The 17,976-nt window shown below is 62.1% G+C and overlaps 2 protein-coding genes across 4 annotated transcripts in view; one reads left to right on the top strand and one right to left on the bottom strand.

Annotated features, from left to right (window-relative positions):
• LIMS2 (LIM zinc finger domain containing 2) overlaps positions 1–5,620 on the top strand; it is a 41,989-nt gene extending 36,369 nt beyond the window's left edge. For all 3 annotated transcript variants that reach the window (XM_039253221.1, XM_039253219.1, XM_039253220.1), the window contains exons 5-10: positions 588–737; positions 1,622–1,772; positions 3,180–3,272; positions 3,812–3,860; positions 3,993–4,068; positions 4,676–5,620. In XM_039253221.1, the coding sequence (XP_039109152.1) occupies positions 588–737; positions 1,622–1,772; positions 3,180–3,272; positions 3,812–3,860; positions 3,993–4,068; positions 4,676–4,823 (667 nt within the window). In that variant the 3' untranslated portion in view covers positions 4,824–5,620. The remainder of the gene's footprint in view (positions 1–587; positions 738–1,621; positions 1,773–3,179; positions 3,273–3,811; positions 3,861–3,992; positions 4,069–4,675) is intronic.
• Positions 5,621–6,278: 658 nt separating this feature from the next.
• The window catches only part of MYO7B (myosin VIIB), a 77,473-nt gene continuing 65,775 nt past the window's right edge, over positions 6,279–17,976 (bottom strand). Inside the window, exons 31-47 of the mRNA XM_039253171.1 lie at positions 16,603–16,720; positions 16,386–16,512; positions 15,224–15,390; positions 14,245–14,426; positions 13,308–13,438; positions 12,914–13,071; positions 12,567–12,720; positions 11,760–11,915; positions 10,752–10,857; positions 9,782–9,895; positions 9,400–9,487; positions 8,769–8,875; positions 8,143–8,328; positions 7,717–7,833; positions 7,412–7,495; positions 7,088–7,207; positions 6,279–6,673 (exon numbers count right to left, since the gene is read on the bottom strand). Coding sequence (XP_039109102.1) covers positions 6,572–6,673; positions 7,088–7,207; positions 7,412–7,495; positions 7,717–7,833; positions 8,143–8,328; positions 8,769–8,875; positions 9,400–9,487; positions 9,782–9,895; positions 10,752–10,857; positions 11,760–11,915; positions 12,567–12,720; positions 12,914–13,071; positions 13,308–13,438; positions 14,245–14,426; positions 15,224–15,390; positions 16,386–16,512; positions 16,603–16,720 — 2,217 coding nt within the window. The 3' untranslated portion in view covers positions 6,279–6,571. The remainder of the gene's footprint in view (positions 6,674–7,087; positions 7,208–7,411; positions 7,496–7,716; positions 7,834–8,142; positions 8,329–8,768; positions 8,876–9,399; positions 9,488–9,781; positions 9,896–10,751; positions 10,858–11,759; positions 11,916–12,566; positions 12,721–12,913; positions 13,072–13,307; positions 13,439–14,244; positions 14,427–15,223; positions 15,391–16,385; positions 16,513–16,602; positions 16,721–17,976) is intronic.

Raw genomic sequence — 17,976 nt, 5'->3', positions numbered from 1 at the left:
TAACGACAGTTCCTGGGTTTGGGGGCCTCCGTCCGACGCAGCTGTGCCTGTCTCTGGAGACAGAAAGAGCCTGTAGATGTTCGGGCCCCTCTTTGTCTGACAGACCCCAAAGGAAGGGGGTGTGCAGGCCGACCAGAGCCGGCCCCCCTGGGCCACCCTGCTGGGCACACTGACATTCACTGTTCACTTACCCACGTTCAAAGACATTCGAGAAATCGATTTTTCAGCAAACGTCAAGGAAATGTCTACTCTGTTCCCTATGATGCTCTAGACTCAGGAAAAGTGGAGAAAAGAAAACTCAGGTTTGCTCTGCCATCTAAAGACGGCAAATGCCAGTGTTCTGGTGTATTTCTTTCTAGTCACTTTCCAGTGCGAGTCCCCTTTGTAGGGGGCACATCTGTGGCCTTCCCAGCCACAGGATTAGTTAGCTGCTTTTCTGGGCTGCTGTCTGAGCCTCTGGAGGCTTATGGGCATCAGTAAAGTGGCAGGTGGGCTCCAGAGGTCTCTTTTCCCTGAAGGCCGACCACTTTTCTGGGGAGGAAGGGGGGAGTGGGTCGCTGGTCCCTAACCCCTCCTCCTTCCCACAGGCACCTGTGCCGGCCCTGCCACAACCGCGAGAAGGCCAAGGGCCTGGGCAAGTATGTCTGTCAGCGGTGCCACCTGGTCATTGACGAGCAGCCCCTTATGTTCAAGAACGACGCCTACCACCCAGACCACTTCAGCTGCACCCACTGCGGGTACGTGTACAGCTGAGTAGCTGGGACGGGGCAAGTGGTGAGCTGGGTGCAGGAGGTCAACCAGTTGGAGAGTAGGGCGCAGGGCGGAGGCAGGTGTCGGAGAGTGGGGTGCAGGATGGAGCCAGGAGGTGTCAGAGAGTGGGGCGCAGGGCGGAGGTAAAAGGCATCGGAGAGTGGGGTGCAGGGAGGAGGCAGGAGGTGTCGGAGAGTGGAGCGCAGGGCGGAGGTAAAAGGCATCGGAGAGTGGGGTGCAGGGAGGAGGCAGGAGGTGTCGGAGAGTGGGGTGCAGGGTGGGGGTGGAAGGCATCAGAGAGTGGGGCATAGGGAGGAGGCAGGAGGTGTGGGAGAGTGGGGTGCAGGGTGAAGGTAGAAAGCATCCATGCAGAAAACACCTCTCTCTGGGGCCCTGATCGGGCAGCGCTTTCAGGAGACAGGGTGAGGGAGGGCCAGGCTGCTGGACGTTGGGAGGAAGGAATCAAAGGCTGGAGGGCCAGGGTGAGAGGGGGGTGTTGGTGCTGGTGGAGGAGAGGGGAGGAGAGCGGGAAGAGGCTGCAGATGAGCCCCCCAACTGCCCCAGACACCCAGTCTGGTGCAGAGGGGCCTGAGAACAGACCTGCTTCTCAGAGGGCCTGACAATGCACAACACAGACTGCCTTCTGCAGGCCTGTGCGGGAATTCGTGCCCTGGGGGCCCGTCTGGGGCAGAGGAAGTCCCCGAGAGGGCAGAGATCAAAGAGCCGCCTGCCCTGGGCGCTCTGCTGGGCCAGAGTAGGGCCTCTCCAGTAGCTGCTCCCTGGGGCTGGAGGGGCTGGTGGGACCCAGCAGTGCCAGCGCAGGCCCTGCAGATGGGCAGGGATGTCACCAGGACCCTGCTCTGTCTTCCAGGAAGGAGCTGACTGCCGAGGCCCGAGAGCTGAAGGGTGAGCTCTACTGCCTGCCGTGTCATGACAAGATGGGCGTCCCCATCTGCGGGGCCTGCCGCCGGCCCATCGAAGGCCGTGTGGTCAACGCACTGGGCAAGCAGTGGCACGTGGAGGTGAGCAAGGCCAGGAGGTGGGGGGAGCCCCAGGCTCACTGTTACATTTGGCCCTGCCGTACCCGCCACCCCATGCTCCCACCCCAGGCCACGTGGTTTGCTCCTAGCAGGGACCTGTGTCTTGGGTGCTGTCCCTGTTCGGCCCTGGCTTCCATGGCACCCAGGAGACCTGAGTGCACAGACCACGGTCAGGCACCTTTCCTCCTCCCTCTCCTGGCCTTCTAGAGGATTCCAAAGTCGTGAGAAACACTGTCGATCCAAATGTTTACTGCAGTGGGGTATGAGTGGAGGATGTTTACAACTTACTCATTTATATTTTATTGTGGCCCTTTACCTGTGTTTTCTAAATTTCTCACTAAAAGTCTGGGTGACTTGTAAAAAAGGAAATGATAAAATCTACAACTCAAAGAGTCACTGACCCGGTTCCCTGGTGGGCATTTGTAGCAGGGCCAGTGAGGCCCCGGTGGTGACAGGGTGGGGGGTGGGGATTCCAGGAGGGGCCTGGGGCTCTGCGCCTCCTCACCTCTCTCCTGTGGTGGGCAGGGGCCAGGCCTCAGGGCCAGTATCCCAGACTCCTCTTCCTGAGAACTAGGGGCCTCCAAGCTGGACATGGGGCTTCCCTGATTTCTTGGGGGCAGTGGTGACCTTTCTTCCTGGGTCACCTAAAAATCATACCAATTTTTCTCACTGTTCTGCTTTTCTCCTGTACATTTTAAAGACTCCTGTAACAGGTGCTGACTGGCATCTGGGGGAGGTGGTGCTGTCCTTGGAGACAGTGCCCAGGGCACCCTGAGGGATTATGGTTGGCAGAACTGACACAGAAGCAGGGCACACCTGCTGGTTGAGCTCCTCAGTGTGTCTGCTGGGGTTGCCTGGGACTCTCCCCTCTACGCTGTGGGTGCAGACGGCCTTACAGATACGGGTCACAAGGAAAGCCCGTGTCCCCTGCTGCCCCGGCAAGGTCTGTGTTCTGACACCAGCCCGGCCCCCAACCCCCTGAGGAGGGCGAATCCCTGCACGCATGCTGTATGAACCAGAACATGCCGCTCACTGACCCCGGGGCTGGCAGGGGATGCCCACCGGGGCAGCTCCCCGCAGCCTTCCAGGGAGGCGCCATGCTTCAAGCAGCCCCGCCTGGCAGGGCCCACCGTGCCACAAGCTGCCCCCAGCCCTGACGGCTTGGGCCCAGGTTGCCGAGGTGGAGCAGCCCTGGAGAGGATGGTGATGTCACTGGGAGTCTGGGAAGGAGCGGGATCTGCCATCTCGTGGGCCCTCCACGGAGGTGGCGGCCCCACTGCCTGGCTGTGAGTCCGCTGAAGGCATCCCACTGGCCTCTGCTGCCTGTCTGTCCATCTGCTGGGCTGCATGCTCCGACCTGAGCTGCCCCGCCTGCCCCTCTCCTCTCAGCACTTTGTCTGCGCCAAGTGTGAGAAGCCGTTCCTGGGGCACCGGCACTATGAGAAGAAGGGCCTGGCCTACTGTGAGACCCACTACAACCAGGTACGGCTGGAGGGGGGGCGGTGGGCAGAGGGTGGAGAGGCCCGGGGCTGGAGGGTGGCTGGGGGGCACTTGCAGGGAGATTTGCTGCCTGAGCAACCGAGCGCTCCTTGTGGGTGGCAGAGGACCTGTCAGCCCCTCCAGAGCCTGTGGTGGCTGCGTGCCCTATCGTCCGAGACGCCGGCCCAGACCCATCGTGGGGACTGACCGAGAGGGCAGAGTGAGATCCTGGGTTTGGAGGCCGGCATGTGCTGCTGTCCTCCAGTCTGGCAGAGTCACCCAGCGGCCGTGGTCCAGAGTCAGGGCCCACGGCCCTCTGGGGACACCAGCGGGAGCAACGGGGACTCTTGGGAGCGATGCTCAGCCTGCCGTCGGTCCCAGGTGGTGGTTCTGATGCGCTGGGGTGCCTGCGCCTCAGGCCCGAGGCGCACCTGGTGGGAAGGGCTGGTGTCTCAGGAAGGTGCCCACAGCAGCTGTTTGGGGCGGCACTGAGCTGGGGTGTGTGACCTCTGCAACGAGCCTGACAGCTGCTCTGTCCACAGCTCTTCGGAGACGTCTGCTATAACTGCAGTCATGTGATCGAGGGAGATGGTAAGGCTCCTCTGTCCCTGTGTACCCCGCCACCCGCACACCCCCATCTGTCTGCTCCTCTGGGTGGGGGTCCGGCAGCTGCGGGCCCAGCTGGTCCGGGGTGCTAAGCCTGCCCCCCTCCGCCCTTCACAGTGGTGTCAGCCCTCAACAAGGCCTGGTGTGTGAACTGCTTCTCCTGCTCCACCTGCAACAGCAAGCTCACGCTGAAGTAAGTGTTGCCGTCTCCCGGGCAGGCAGGCAGACAGGGGCCGCACAGCACCTTGCTCTCCGGGAGCCTGTCACGGGAGCTCAGACTTGCGTGGCCTTGCCGTGGGCTCTTCATCAGGCTTTCCCTGAGTGTCTGCTGCGGTCAGGGCCTGGGAAGGCAGAGGCAGCCCCCAGCCCCCAGGAGGCAGATCGAGGGGCCCCCGGGGCATGGTGAGAGGGCAGGGATGTGAGCCCCCAACACACCCACAGAGACACTGGGCTCTGGGGAGGGAAGGGCATGCCAGCTCAGGGAACAGCATTTTCAAAGGCTGGCTTATCCGGAAACTACCAGAAGTGTGGGATTGCCGGAGCAGTGAGGGGAGGTGGAGCCCAGGTCTCTGAGGATGGCAGGGAGTCATGGCCGGTGCTGGAGTATCAGAACCCAACAGAAGCTTCTGTGAGGGAGAGGAGGCCTGGAAGCCCACCTCCTTGTCCACCGTGACCCGTGGCCGGAGCTTGCCCTGGGATGTGGATTGCTGTGGGCCAGGGGCAGGGGAGCCCGCTGCCCCGCCTCTGAGGGCCGAGCTGCTGAGGCCTGGGCTCTCCTGACTGCTGGACTTCCTCCCCAGGAACAAGTTTGTGGAGTTCGACATGAAGCCCGTGTGTAAGCGATGCTACGAGAAATTCCCCCTGGAGCTGAAGAAGCGGCTGAAGAAGCTGTCGGAGCTGGCGGCCCGCAAGGCCCACCCCAAGTCTGTGGGCCTCAACTCCGCCTGAGGGGCCACCTGCCTGCCTTCCGCCTTGTCTCCCCCTTGCTGCTGGCGCCCCTGCTTCTGGTGCTGCCTCTACTCATCTCTGTGCCCCCTTTCCCCTCCCCTCCCCCAGCTCGTCTCCCCCTCCTCCCCAGGCCCCTTTTCTCTCCTCCTTCCTTCAGTGCAGGCAGGGCCCTTGAGCCTGTGACAGGCCTGTGCCCACAAGCCTTAGCTCGAGATCCTCCAGGGACATGAGGGATGGGGGCCTGGGGGTCACCTGGCCCTGGTCGTGGATCCCACTGCTCCCAGCCTGCTTGTCTTGACCGCTCCTATTCCTGCAGCAGCCCCGCCCTCCACCAGCTCACATCCTCCCGCAGGAGTTGGGGCAGCCTCCACCCCAGAGTGGTCCCACCATGTGCACATGGCCCCGAGGAGGCCACAGCCAGGCAGCTATCCTGGCCATGAGGACGGGGGCCTCTGGGAAGCCACCCTTTCATGCTTGGCCATGCACTCACTCAACCAAATAGGATCCTGTGCTTAAACCGCGCCAGCAAATCCTGCCCATAATCGTCAGAAGGGACAAGGACCCCCTCCTTCCATCCCTCATGAGGCCTCTTTCCGGAAGTCTGTTGGGGGGGTCAGGGGCCCCGTGGTTCCCCCGAGCTCCTCTGTGGTCCCTGCTCCCCACTCCCCCCACACGCTGGCCCTCTGGATGCAGTTGGCTGAGGGCCAGAAGGTTGGGTGTGTGGCTCATTCCGACCTTCCAGGAAGCACAGGACCTGGTGCTTGCACAGTGAATGAAGGCTTATTTACACGACCCCATGACCCGTGTGGTTTATGGCGTGGGAATGAGGCTGTGGGGCAGCAGCCCCTGTGGACACAGTGTTTGGGGCTGTTGACAGACACCAAATAGGACAGGAGAATTGTCCCCATGGGACCCAGCCCTTGTTCCCAGGGCCAGGCTGCTATCAGGACTTGGAGACAAGGCCATCCGGAAACCCTGGGTCCATGAAGGCCGGCCAGGCGGGTAGGATGGTGGGGGCAGACTCCTATGGGGCCTGCTGGCACAGCGGGGGTAGACCCAGGCCACTAAGGCCCTGTGTCCAGCTCTGCTCCTGCCTGGGCACAGGTTCAGGGAAGCTAGCAGCCAGAGAGCAGGCGGGCCTGGCCTGAGCCCACACCAGTCCCTCCAGGACAGTTCTGCATCCCAGTGCCCTGCAGGGGAAGGAGAGATAGTGTGCAAAGGGGCCTCGCAGGAAGAGAGGGAGGAAGGGAGGAGGAAAGGAGGTGGGGGGAAGGGAGAGGAAGGGAAGAGGGAGAAACCAATGAAGTCATCTTCTGAGAATGGCGCTGTCATCCGGGTGTCCCCAGAGAAGTCACAAAGCTTTTCATTTTTCTGGAAGAGACCCTTTGCTGGCCAGTGCCTCCTAGGCCTCCTACCCACCTGGCCCCCACCCTCTTCCCTCGCTAACACACAGCACACTGCTCCAGGAAGCTTTATTGAACATTCTGGGGGGAGTCCTCTCTGCCGTCCCCCCATCAGCCTGGAGGCCAGCCCCACCCCAGCCTCCCCACTTTGGCTTCTATGCCCAGCCTCTCAGGAAAGGTGGCCGAGCCGGCGCGCTGAGGAGTGCGGGGATGTGTTTTGAGAGAAGGTGGCATGAAAGGGTGCTTGCAGAGGGCAGGCCCTGGGCCAGGAAGAGGGCCCCAGGGAAGTGCCACCAGGCCCCCAGACTGGGAAGAGGAGGTGAGTGGGCAGGCCGATCCCTGGTGCTAAGGAGCTGCCTGGGCTGGGGCCTGGGAGCCTCGCTGCTTGTTCACGGTGCTCAGCAGCTGCTGCACATAGGAGGTCAGCAGGTCATCCATCTTGTAACCCTGGACACAGGAAAGAGGGGTTGGCAGCTGGGAGGTGCAGGGGTGGGGGGCTCGGATCAGGGCCGGGTGGTACCCAGCTGCTGCCTCAAGGGTGCACTGGACAGGGAGGCAAGGAGGCAAGCGGGGCCCCTGCTGCCGAGAACGGAGCCCCCTCCCTCCTCAGAGCCGCCCAGGACCACAGGGGGCCTCGCCATCACGGTCCCTGGCTGACGGTCCCAGCCTTTTCCTTGCCTCTCCTTCCAGCCTCTGCTGGCCCAGCCTGGCCTTGTCCCGCTCCGGGCATAGGAGCCCGATCCTCACAGCTGGCAACTTGCCTGGCGGCAGTGGGGGCTCAGGGCAGGGGGACCTAGTCCCCGGTGCCTCTGTGTCCGTGTGTCTGTGCTGGGAGGAAGGCCCTGGGAGTCTGGGGCTCACCAGAGAAGTCTCACACAGCAGGCGGCTGCCCCGGGCCAGGCTCCCCAGCGCCATGTGGAAGTAGGTGCTGCCGCTGCTCCAGCTGGAGATCTTGGTGAAGGGATAGGTGGTGAGCAGCTCCTGTGGGAGAGCAGGCGGGGTGGGTGGGGTCCAGCAGAAACCCAGGGGGCTAGAGGGCTGAGCCTGGGCTGCCGCTCTGGGGTCCTCCAGAGTCCCTGGGGCTGTGTGAAGGGTGAGAGGGGGCAGGGGTACGACCTCTGCGGGGGTGGGGGGGTTACTGGGACCCAGGCAGCTTCTGCAGCCCTGCTGGGGCCCAGCTGTTACCTTGGTCTTGGGGTGGATGAGCAGAACCCCGTGTCGGTTGATGGCTATGACGATGATGTCCGGGTAGGAGGGCTCCGAGGTTTGCTGGGGAGGGGACGCAGCGGTCACAGCCCCGCCGGAGAGGCCAGGGGGCCGCCTCCCCGAGATACACGGGGGCACATACACGTGTGCACATACACATCCTCTGTCCAATGCAGGTGGCCAGGCCCACCCTGAGGCATGTTTAGAGAGAAGCTGGGGCTGTTGGGGCGAGGGCCGGGCGAGGCTCCCTCGGGCGAGGATGACTGGGGGTGGGGGAGGCCTACCTTCACCTCGAAGAAGGCAGACCCGAAAGTGGGCCACCGGCAGATCCACTTAAGGAAGGCTGTTTTGGCCTCCTCTACCGTCTTCTCCTTGTTCTTGTCATAGGCCAGAAGGATGTTCTGAGGTGGGGGTGGTAAGGACCAGTGAGGGCCGGGGGTGGGGCTAGTGCCTGACCGAGCCCTCCACACAGCGTCCCTGAGGCCCCAGTCCAACGCCACACCTGTGTGCCCATGGCCAGCCTGGGGGGGCACTTCCAGCCAAGTGTGACCTCAACCCCCTCATCTCCCAGGAGCTGTGGATAGCACACACAGGGGGTGACACTCGCAGACCCAGCATACCCTCCATGACCGGAATAGGTCATCTGGCCCCGGCAGGGCCTGGCACCGATGCACCCAAGGCCCCCCCACCTCCCCAGCCCCATCAGGGACCTTTTTCCATTCCTCAGAGGACATCAGACGCGTGAGGTTCTCAGGCACAAGCTGCCTCAGGATCTTGGGGACATTCGCGAGCTGGGAGCGGTCATTGTCGAACTGGGCCTTGTAGATGAGGCCCGCCAGGTGGACCGCATCCTCCTGAGAGCACTTGTGGAAGCCACGGAGGTACTTGGGCAGCTCCTGAGTGACAGACATGTTGGCCTTAGGCTGCTGCTCCCCTCCCCCCATTCTGCTCAGGTGGCAGAGGTATTAGTTCACCTTCAGGCAGGAGACAGAGCAAGCGACCCTCAGGGGAGGCCTTCTGGCAGGGGCCTTGAGTTGGGACAGGACTCCCTGACTCATCTTGGAGGTGGTGGCCTGCCCTACCCCTATGCGGTTGGGACCCTCTGTCTCCTCCCATTCCCAGCAGTCACACTGTGGGTGCTGGTGTGGTCACGGTCCCCAAAGCCTGCTGCCCCTCTGCTCCTGCTGCAGAACCCTCAGGGCCCAGCCAGCCCACCACTCAGGGCCTCCACAGCCTCCAGAAGCCCCTGGAGAGGGCAGTGCCCAGAGCAAGGCAGCTGTGTCTCAGGGTGGGCATGGGGCGGAGTGAAGGCAGACCCGGGAGGGAGCCCAGGTACCTGGTGGTAATGAAGAATGGTGTCTGCGTTTACATCCTTTCCCGGGGCCACGTTCAGCCACAGTTTCCGCATGAAGTACACCTGGTAGGGGAGCATCGCCAGCACCCCTGGGCAGGGCGGGCAGTGAGCACCAAGCCCATGCTGTGGCCCCACACATTCCTGGACCTGTGCTCCCCACCCCTTCTCATGGCGGGGACATTGCTGCCCACCTCCCCACACCGCTGCCTATCATGCTGTGTCTGCTCCTGCTGCCCCCTGGCTGGAGAGCCTCACCCCCTCTCCCTCCCTGACCCCCAGCTCTTCCTCCTTCAGGGCTGGTGGAGAGGCCACTCTCTCCAGGGATGCTCCTGGGCCTCTCTGTGGGGGGTCAGGCCCCCACATCACCTTCATCACCCCGCAGTGCAGCCATCAGCCATCTGTTCTAGGCCTGCCCCCCACCCTGCCGCTGCTCAGCCATACCCATGACCCAGGGGATCTAAGGGGGGAATGAATGAATCAATGAATGGGCAAGGGCCATGCAAGAGGTGCCAGGGGAACCTTCTGACCCTGGCCCAGGGAGGCAGTTCCCCTTCCCTGTGTCCTCCATACCAGCCATATCCTTCCTTCCTCACCCCTTTCCCCCTCCTCTTACCTTCTTTCTGGGGCTTGTTCTTCCTCACCCAATCAGACACTTCCCTCAAGGAGTCAAAGAAGAAGTCTCCCTCCTTCTGGCTGATGACCTGGAATGGGCGGGGAGGAAGGCAGAGGGAGCTGTGCAGGCTGAAGGGCTTCCAGGGGAGTGCCCCCCCACCCCCATCCCGGGTCCTGCCAGCCCGTATGGGAGGCTAGGTGTTGCTCTGAATTGGGTCTCCCTTGCTTGGGGCTGTCCCTGCATTGTGCCGCTCCACTAGCCCACCCACCCTCATCCTGATACCCTGGGCAGGGAGGGTCTGGCCCAGCACACAGGAGCAATGCCCTGGATCCCAGATGCCTGCCCACCTCCCCCTCCGGCCCTGGCCCACCCGCCATGGCACCTTGTCAGCGATCTTGATGAAGAGGCTACAGCCTTCCCAGGAGGCCAGCTGCAGCCTGGTGGCGACGCTCTGGCATACATCCCGCACCCGCGTGTTGGTGCCTACCTCCAGCATCTGGGCAGAGAAGCAGCGTGTGACCATCGAGGCCCAGCCTGGGATGACCCACCATAGCCTGGAGCTGTTTCTCCTGCTGAAGGCCGACAGGACTTGCCGCAGCCTGAGAAGGAGCAGCCTCCCCTTCTGGAAAACCAGCTGGATGCTTAAGTTGTTCAGTCAGAGCTTATCGCCTTGGGGGCCCAGGATGCTCGGCCTTTGAACTTCCTTTGAGAGCCCTGTAGCCAGACTGTGGGAACCTTCCCTGGTGTGACCCATTGTCTCTAAGGCCGTAAAGGCCACACAGCTGCTGGGAAAGGCTGCAGGGGCACATGGCCCTCCGTCCCTTGCCCCACACCTCACTGCTGCCCCTTGGCTGGGGGCCTCTCCACCGCACCTGGCGCCTGATGGTCCCCCTCCTACCCAGCGGCCACACAGGCTCGGTCCACAGGCATGCCTAGTGGCTGCACCTGCTCCCTTATGCCCCAGGGCAGGGTTAGAAGCCCATCAGGACCTGTGCCCTCAGACTTGGTTTTGCTGCCCACCCTGATGGCCTCCTCTTGGCATACCTTGGCCAGGAGTGCCCCCTACACCTTTGGGACCTCCCTGATTTCCAGCCCCACCCTCAGGGCAGCCCCTCCCTGCACTGGCCTAGAGTGCCCCCATACCTCCAGAACTTCCCCCAGCACTAGCAGCACCCCTATGGGGCACCAGCGAGGGCAGAGCAGACAGAGCCTGGGGCAGAGGGGCGGGGCAGGAGGCTCCCTCTAGCTGTGAAAACAGTGTCTGTCTGCTGAGCTGATCCTTGGGGAGCAAGACGGGGAGGGCTTTGTTGTGGGCAAAAGCTGCAGCTCGGCACCTGGGGCGGAAGGCTCACCTCGCTCGTGTCATTGGGGAAGCAGATCTTGTGGCAGATGCGGGTGATGTTCTGTTCCATGGCCTCCACCTCCACCGGGTGTGGGGGCTGCTTCCGGGGCCCCATCCTAGAGCCAGACAGTGCTTGCTGAGCACAGCACCCTGCCCCACCCCCAGCCTGGACCAGTCCAGGCTCTGGCCACCAGCCTCCAAGTTGAAGTGTGTGACAGACACACACAGTGATAACTCCACAACCCCAGTGGAGGACGGGGGCCTCGGGGCTGACCCTGCCTGGGGCGCTCGGCACCAGGCCCAGAGGCAGCAGCAGAGGCCAGCCTGGACTCACTTTCTAGGTGACCTGTAGCTCTGAGGAGTCGGGGAAGTCCTGGGACACACATAGGGGGCGGGGTGGGGGGGACCTGGTCTGACCCGGAACTTCCTAGGAGGAGAGCACCGGTGGCTAGCGCGAGTTGTGTCCTCATTCTCACACAGCAGGGGCATCAGGTAGGGGTCAGGGACCCCCACAGGGCCTCTCTGAGGGCACCCATCTCATCCTCCATGATCATGGCCAATGTACCCTCTCCCACAGCCACAAGAGGCAGAGCCAGACAGGGCAGGTGGTGTGGATGAGAACGAAGACAGAGCCCAGGGAGAATTGCCCAATTACAAGAGGACTGGTCATATGGATTGCAGGGACTGGCCTCTTGGCTGGGTCAGGTAGGGAGGTGGGTGGCTTGGGGCATCGAGGTCACGCTCTGGCCTCCGGGCAGTCCCCTCTGTGCCCTGGCCAAGACTGAGCCTCCTAGAACCCTCACTGAGCACCGGGGCCTCTCATAAGCCTCACTCTCCAGCCTCTGCCCAGGTTGCTGGGGACCCTGTCCTGCCCTCTGGACCCCAGCTTCCAGAGAGGACACAGCGTCTGGGCCCCTGACAAGGGTCCCCACTGGCCCGGGAGCTCTGGAAGGGCTGGAGGGGGCCCTCAGCATCCCCAGGTGGATGCTCCCAAGGGAGTGAGCACAGGCTGGCTCACCTCAGGACCCTCTGGATGCGGCGGCTGCAGTCAGGGGCCAGCAGCTTCCTCCTCCGAGTGTCTATGAACTTCTGGGCGTGGGGCAGCAGAGCTCTGCTGGGCGGGAAGAGGCCCGTACACAGCCACAGTAGCTGCCAGCCCCGCTCCTCGCTGTACCTGCAGGGGTAGCGCCTGTCAGGCCAGGAAGGGCCCCAGAAGGCCCCAGGCTGCCAGGTACCACAGGGAGATGGGACACAAGGCTTGCCTGGCTGCCCATGCCTCAGAGGCCTTCACACACACACAGAATAGGGAGGGTGTACCCCTGCACCCATCTTTTTGGGAGGAGGGAACTGAGGTTTAGAGTCCTCATGGTATGTCCAGGTCACAAAGAAGAAAAGGTAGGAGCAGGTAGGGCCCAAGGCAGGTCCATTTTCCTCTCTGTTCTGAGCACCCCGAGGAGGTCAGCAGGAAAGAGGTGGGGCCCACCCTTCCCACTGCTGCTGGCCATGTCTGGGCAGGCTGGGTAGTGTCCATAAGCTGCCTCCCACTCTGAACCATGGGCAGTCTCTGGGGGCTAGGGTGAAGACCGAGGGGGCCTGGGCATGGAGCCTGGGGGCCAGGGAGAAGACTGAGGGGGCCAGGCACAGAGACTGGGGGCCAGGGAGAAGACAGAGGGGCCTGGGAGAAGACCGTGGGGGCCTGGGATGGAGCCTGGGGGCCAGAGAGAAGACCAAGGGGGCCAGGGACAGAAGCTGGGGGCCAGGGAGAAGCTGAGGGACCTGGGCACGGAGCCTGGTGCCCTTTGGTCCCATCCTGTCCCCAGCAGACCTTTTGATGTTGTGTGTCAGCTGCTTCAGAATCTGGCAGTAGACCTCATCCCGTAGCGCTGACTCCTGGAGGGCCAGCGAGAAGATCTGGTCGGTGAGATCCACGGGGGTCCAGGCCTGTCGAGAAGGGTAGTCCCCCATGTACCTGAGGATGGGTGTGGCCGTCAAGGAGGATGTGCCATCACGGCTGCCTGTTACCGCTGACCCCAGCCCCGGCCCCACGTTGCCCCTCGAGTGGCCCTGTGAGCGGTATGTTGCCTCTGCCCTGCGCTTGATAGGGCCTGTGCCCTTGCCAGGGTAGCTGTGGGGCTGGCACAGAGCTGGGGCAGGCTGGCTGGGGAAGGATATCGATGAAGATCTGACAGGCGGGGTCCCGGAGCTCGGTGTTGGTATAGACATGCTTGAGCAGAGGCTGCCGCAGTGGCTCAGACGAGTGGTCCCACAGGTGGCCCCGGGCCCGGGCCAGAGGGAACACGGCCCTGCTGACCGTCTCTTTCTCTGGGGCCCTGTCAGGAACGGAGGCTGCTGTGAGGGCCCTTCTCAAGCCTTCTCCTTCCTCTCCCCACCTGCATACCTTGGGTGCACCACTGGGGGACAGACCCAGGCTCCCAGGCCCTGCCCTCCTGGGATGGCCGTGGGAGGCTCAGGGGCTCACAGGGTCCCCAGTGTGGGACACTGGCCTCCCTGTAACCCCCAGGGAGCCCAGAGGGGCTGAGGGGCCTGGAGGGGGGCTGAGAGGCACCTAAAAAACTCATAGGAGAACTCCTCCAGGGTGTGTGGCTTCTCCTTGGGCTGCTCCTCGGGTGGTGGCTCTGGGGGCCGGCCCTCCTGGGCTGCCAGCTTCCGCTTCTCTGGTGACATGGCCAGCAGGCTCTGCGGAGGCACAGGCCTGTGGGCTCCCCTGCCCACAAGGCCCTCCCACGGGCTCCCGGCCTGCTTGCTCCAGTGCCGTGGGAGAGGCCGACCCCAGGGCCGTACAGGCCTGGGCCTCGTTAAGTCACCTGGGGTGTGACCAGTGGCCCAATGTATCCCTTGGGAGAGACCCGCCCGGCTCTGCTTCTCCGGGGCACCTCTCAGGGGCGCCTCTGACCCTGCCCTGCTGGCCTGGTTCCTTGCGCGCTTCAGGCCGCAGCACCAGTCGCTGCCTCAGGGATGCGTTCCGGGACAGGGGGAGCCCCTACCCTGTTACTCGCTCCTAGAACAGCCAGTGCTGCTTCTTGGGGTCACTCTGCACACTCGCCACGGATTAACTGTTTGCCCAAATGCTCCCTGAGGCTGGAGTTGCTCTCGTGTCCAGTGCTGCAGTGCACGGGGCACACGGCTGGCCCGTAGTGTGCCAATATTGGAGCACCCGTCTGTCCTGCCTCTCCGGGGGGCTGGGGTGGGTGGTACCTGGGAGTAGGGAGGCCTGGGCCCCCTTGGCTGGGTCAGATTTAAGTGAGGCTGTACTGGGGGGGGGGATGGGTTTGTTCCCAGGATGCACTGCAGTGGGAACATCTATGAAAGGCCAAGTGCCGTGCCAGCGTCGTGGACACCACGGAGGCTGGCAGAGCGGACCTGACGCCAGGTGGCCCTCCTGCCTCTCTGCAAGGGGGTTACAGGACCCTGAGCTAGCAGCCAGGTCACCTCCCCATGTGCCTCCCGGGCCTGGGCTGAGGACAGACGGGCGTGTGAGTTACCAGCAGCTGTGCCGAGGGCTTGGTGACCGTTGGGATGGAGTAAAGGCAGGCTGTGGGCACCAGGCCTGTCTTGCCCGTCCTGTCGTTCTGGGCCAGGGTCCAGTTCTCAGAAGCCAACAGCCCCTTCTTCATTGTCAGGATCAGCAAGTCCCCCTTCTTGAAGGGCAGGATGGTGGCATCATCTGCAATGCCAGGCCGCACACAGGGGAAGAAGAGCCACCACTCACCAAGGGCCACACAGAGACCAGAGGCCGGGCTGGCATTTCAGGGTCTGTCTTCTTTGGCAGAGCGCTGGGCCCAAGCTACCCTGAGGGGATCGGCCCTGAGTGCCATGAGGCCCCCTGAGCCTGTTTCCCCCTTAGTGAGGACATGATAATCCCTCCCTCTGGAACAGGCAACTGGCATAAGGTTTCCGGGCGGACATTTCTTCCTGCTGTGAGATCCAATGCACGGCCCCCTCCTCTCCATCCCAGGGAACCCCCACTCCCTCCTAACTCCCGGGCATGTTCAGCTCTTGCCAGACCGCTGGCTTGCAGGGAAGGTCACCAGGGCTCAGTCCCCCACTCCTGAGCTGCGACCCTGGACAGGCTGCTGCCCTTGTCTGAGCCTCTGATTCGGGCTATGAGTGGGATAACAGGGTGGCTGTGGGGTGCTGAAAGGTTAGACCGGTGGCCTGCCTGTTCTTTGCAGGGGGGAGGACGTGGACCCTTCCCTGAGCTTCCTACAGCAGCCAGTCCTCAAGTAGCTTCCCCCCTGGGGGGTTAGAGACCACCTCTGCAAGCCCCTCGCGTTGTAGAAGGGAGGGCTTTGACCAAAGCTGCCCCCCACTGTGCTCTGTAGCCCTTGTTCCCTCTCTCTGCTCAGGTCCCTCCCAGAGCCCTGCCGGATGGCTGCTGAGACGTGGGGGTGAGCTGGCCACCTTCCCCCTGACCACAGCATCAGCCCCTCGCCACACCCTGATCCCCGCCTGGCTGGGCACCTGTGGCCTTCCTGTCCTGCAGGGCCATGGTGAACACGGACCTCTCCTTCAAGCCCTCCAGGAACATGGCCACCAGCTCGGCGACAGCCACACTGCTGGGGGACATGAATTCATACTCCTCTTGGTGCAGCGTGGACAGTAACAGCCTCTGCCCACCCTGGGCCTCCCTGGGGGGACAAAAGGCATGACATGACTGCTGGCCTCTTCAGCCCTTCCCACTCCAGCCCCTCAGCAGCCTCAGAGAGGGTGCTGCACTACACATGACTTGACCGGGACCAAGATCTGAGCCAAGGTCAGCCCACATCCAGGCACCACTGTGTGCAGGGGCCAAATGACGGCCAGAGCTCAGTGCCCCTTGGGCTTCAAAGGCAACGAGGCTGTGGACTCAACTCTGGGCAGGTAGTGAGGTGGCTGGTGCGCAGGGCCACCACAGGGACATGGCAAAGAGCGCTGGAGTTGAGATGGGGCAGTCTTGGTGGGCTTGGGCCCGCTACTCAGCCTCCTGTGTCTTACTGTATTCATCTGCAGAGCGGGTGACGCCATGGGGACACACGCTCAGCCTGAGAGGTGGTGGCCTCTGTGCACCCCGCACACTCTGGTAGTGATTATGACGGTCACGGCATCTTGAGGTAGGCTTTAACCAAGGGGGCTCTGGAGGGGCACAGGCAGCCTTCCCAAGGGGCTGGAAGGCATTCTCAGAAGACAGAGCCACGCAGAGTCATGATGGGGGGGTGTCTGAGGCCCACCCTGGCCTGCACGGCCACTCTGCCACACCCCAGCCTCGGGCCCTCACTTCCTCTCTCAGACGGCCGCACCCACCGTGTGCCTGGTTCTCCCCCACGAGAAGGCAAGGCCTGTAACTGAATGCACGCCCCAAAGGCTGTAGGCTTCTGTGCCCCTTTCCAGGTGGATCTGGGCTTTAGAGAGAAGCTCGAGAGAACAAGACCTTATTCACAGACGCAGTACTTAGTGGGGCAGTACTGGTCCTGTGGCAGGACAGGGTGGGGTCCCCAGTCCAGTGGCCAACATGCAGCACATGCCCGTCCTCATCCCTGGGGGCCCAGGGACAATGTGCTTCCCTCTCCCCCCATCTTTCCCAGAGCCCCCAAGGACTAAGGTTGTGAGGAAAGAGGTTTGGGGCCTCTTCCCTTGGGATACCCACCTGTTGGTGATCAGACTCATGATCTCTGGAAAAGAGAGTTCTAGGAGCATCTTCTCCTTCTGGTCCATGAAGTACATCCCTTTCCAGTTAACAGCCAAGATCAGCTGAGTCCTGGGCAGTCGGGGGCCTGGAGGGGGAGGACAGGGAGTAAGAAGCTTAGGCTTGCCCCGGGTGGGGGGCTCTGCCTGCACCCCTTCCTCCCATCAGATCCCATTACCAGAGAGCGTGGTGACCTCAAAGAGCCGGGAAAAGAGCATCGGCCACTGCAGGCGGGCGGCCTCCACCACCTGCTCCTGCACGGCCAGCGGCTGCTCCTGCTTCTGGGTGTGCTGTGCCTGCAGGGGTGGGCACAGCGGGTCACCTTGGTCACTCAACTCTCACGCACGCAACCCTGGCTTCCCCTTGGCAAACTGGTGGCTTAGTGCTCACGGTGCTCATTTGCTGGACTGTTCTGTGAAGCTGGTGAAGGCTGCTGGGGGCGGGGGCTCAGGGAGGCTGGCGCAGCCCTGTGTCACCTGCCCTGACGGAGGGCCTTTCACGGGTGGTTTTGAGAAGGGAGAAAGGCTCAGCCCTGCCCCACTTCAGCATCAGGGTGCCAGAGGGCTGTAGGTCAGTCATGGAAGGCCATGAGGCAGGCCTGTCCACACACGCATGCTTGGGCATGCTTCCACCAACATGTGCCTGAGGGGCCCGAGGGGCCTGTCCTGGTGTGGGTCTCCCCGTCCCTGGTACCTCTCCCTGGCTGTCTTCTCTGGGGCTCTTCCGCCTATTCGGGAGCCACCTCCCAGGGGCCTTCATCTCAACCTGCCCCCAGTCCTTCCTCCCTCTTTTTGATTTCTTCTCCACCCTACCCCTCCCCTCTTCCTGTCGCCACTGTTCTGTGTCCGTAGCTGGCTATAGCGTCCAGCTGAACTTTCTTTTTACTGTTGGTTGGATAAGATGTTATTTCTCTTATTGCTGGTTTAAAACAGTGGTTGGGTGACATTCATACACCTGGACTGTGGGATGTCAAGGGACGTCTTGGATCTGAAGGGCCATCCAGCAGCATGCAACACTGTCGAGGACTTTAGAATGTCCACCACTCCGAGACCCCCTGCTTAGGAATTATCCTGGCGAATACCCAGCAAGTACATGTAAGCTGGGTCTACAAAGTGGCTCACGTCATGGTTTTAATAGTGGAAAATGGAGGTGGGGCGCCTGGGTGGCTCAGTGCGTTAGGTGTCCAACTCTTGATTTCCATTCCCGTCATGATCCCAGTTCATGGGATCGAGCCCTGCATCAGACACGCTGACAGCACAAAGCCTGCTTGGTATTCTTTCTCTCTCTCTCTCTCTCTCTCTCTCTCTCTGCCCCTCCCCCACTCACATGTGCACCTGCTCTCTCTCCCAAAATAAATAAACTTTAAAAAAAAATGACTTCTGTAAAAATATAATAGTGAAAAATGGGGAATGACCTTAACATTCATTGACAGGAATCCGTAAATTATAATTCATTACTGCAGTACTAGGCAGCCATTAAAAATGAACATAAAGAGAAAAAAAGGAAAAAAAAAGAACATGAAGATTAGTGTTTTGTGACATGGAAGTATGGC

Source organism: Hyaena hyaena, unplaced genomic scaffold (genome assembly GCF_003009895.1).
Source record: "Hyaena hyaena isolate Hyena2069 unplaced genomic scaffold, ASM300989v1 scaffold_441, whole genome shotgun sequence".
NCBI classification, from domain to species: domain Eukaryota; kingdom Metazoa; phylum Chordata; class Mammalia; order Carnivora; family Hyaenidae; genus Hyaena; species Hyaena hyaena.
The sequence above is the reverse complement of the archived record's forward strand: the minus strand, read 5'-3'. Positions and strand labels throughout refer to the sequence as shown.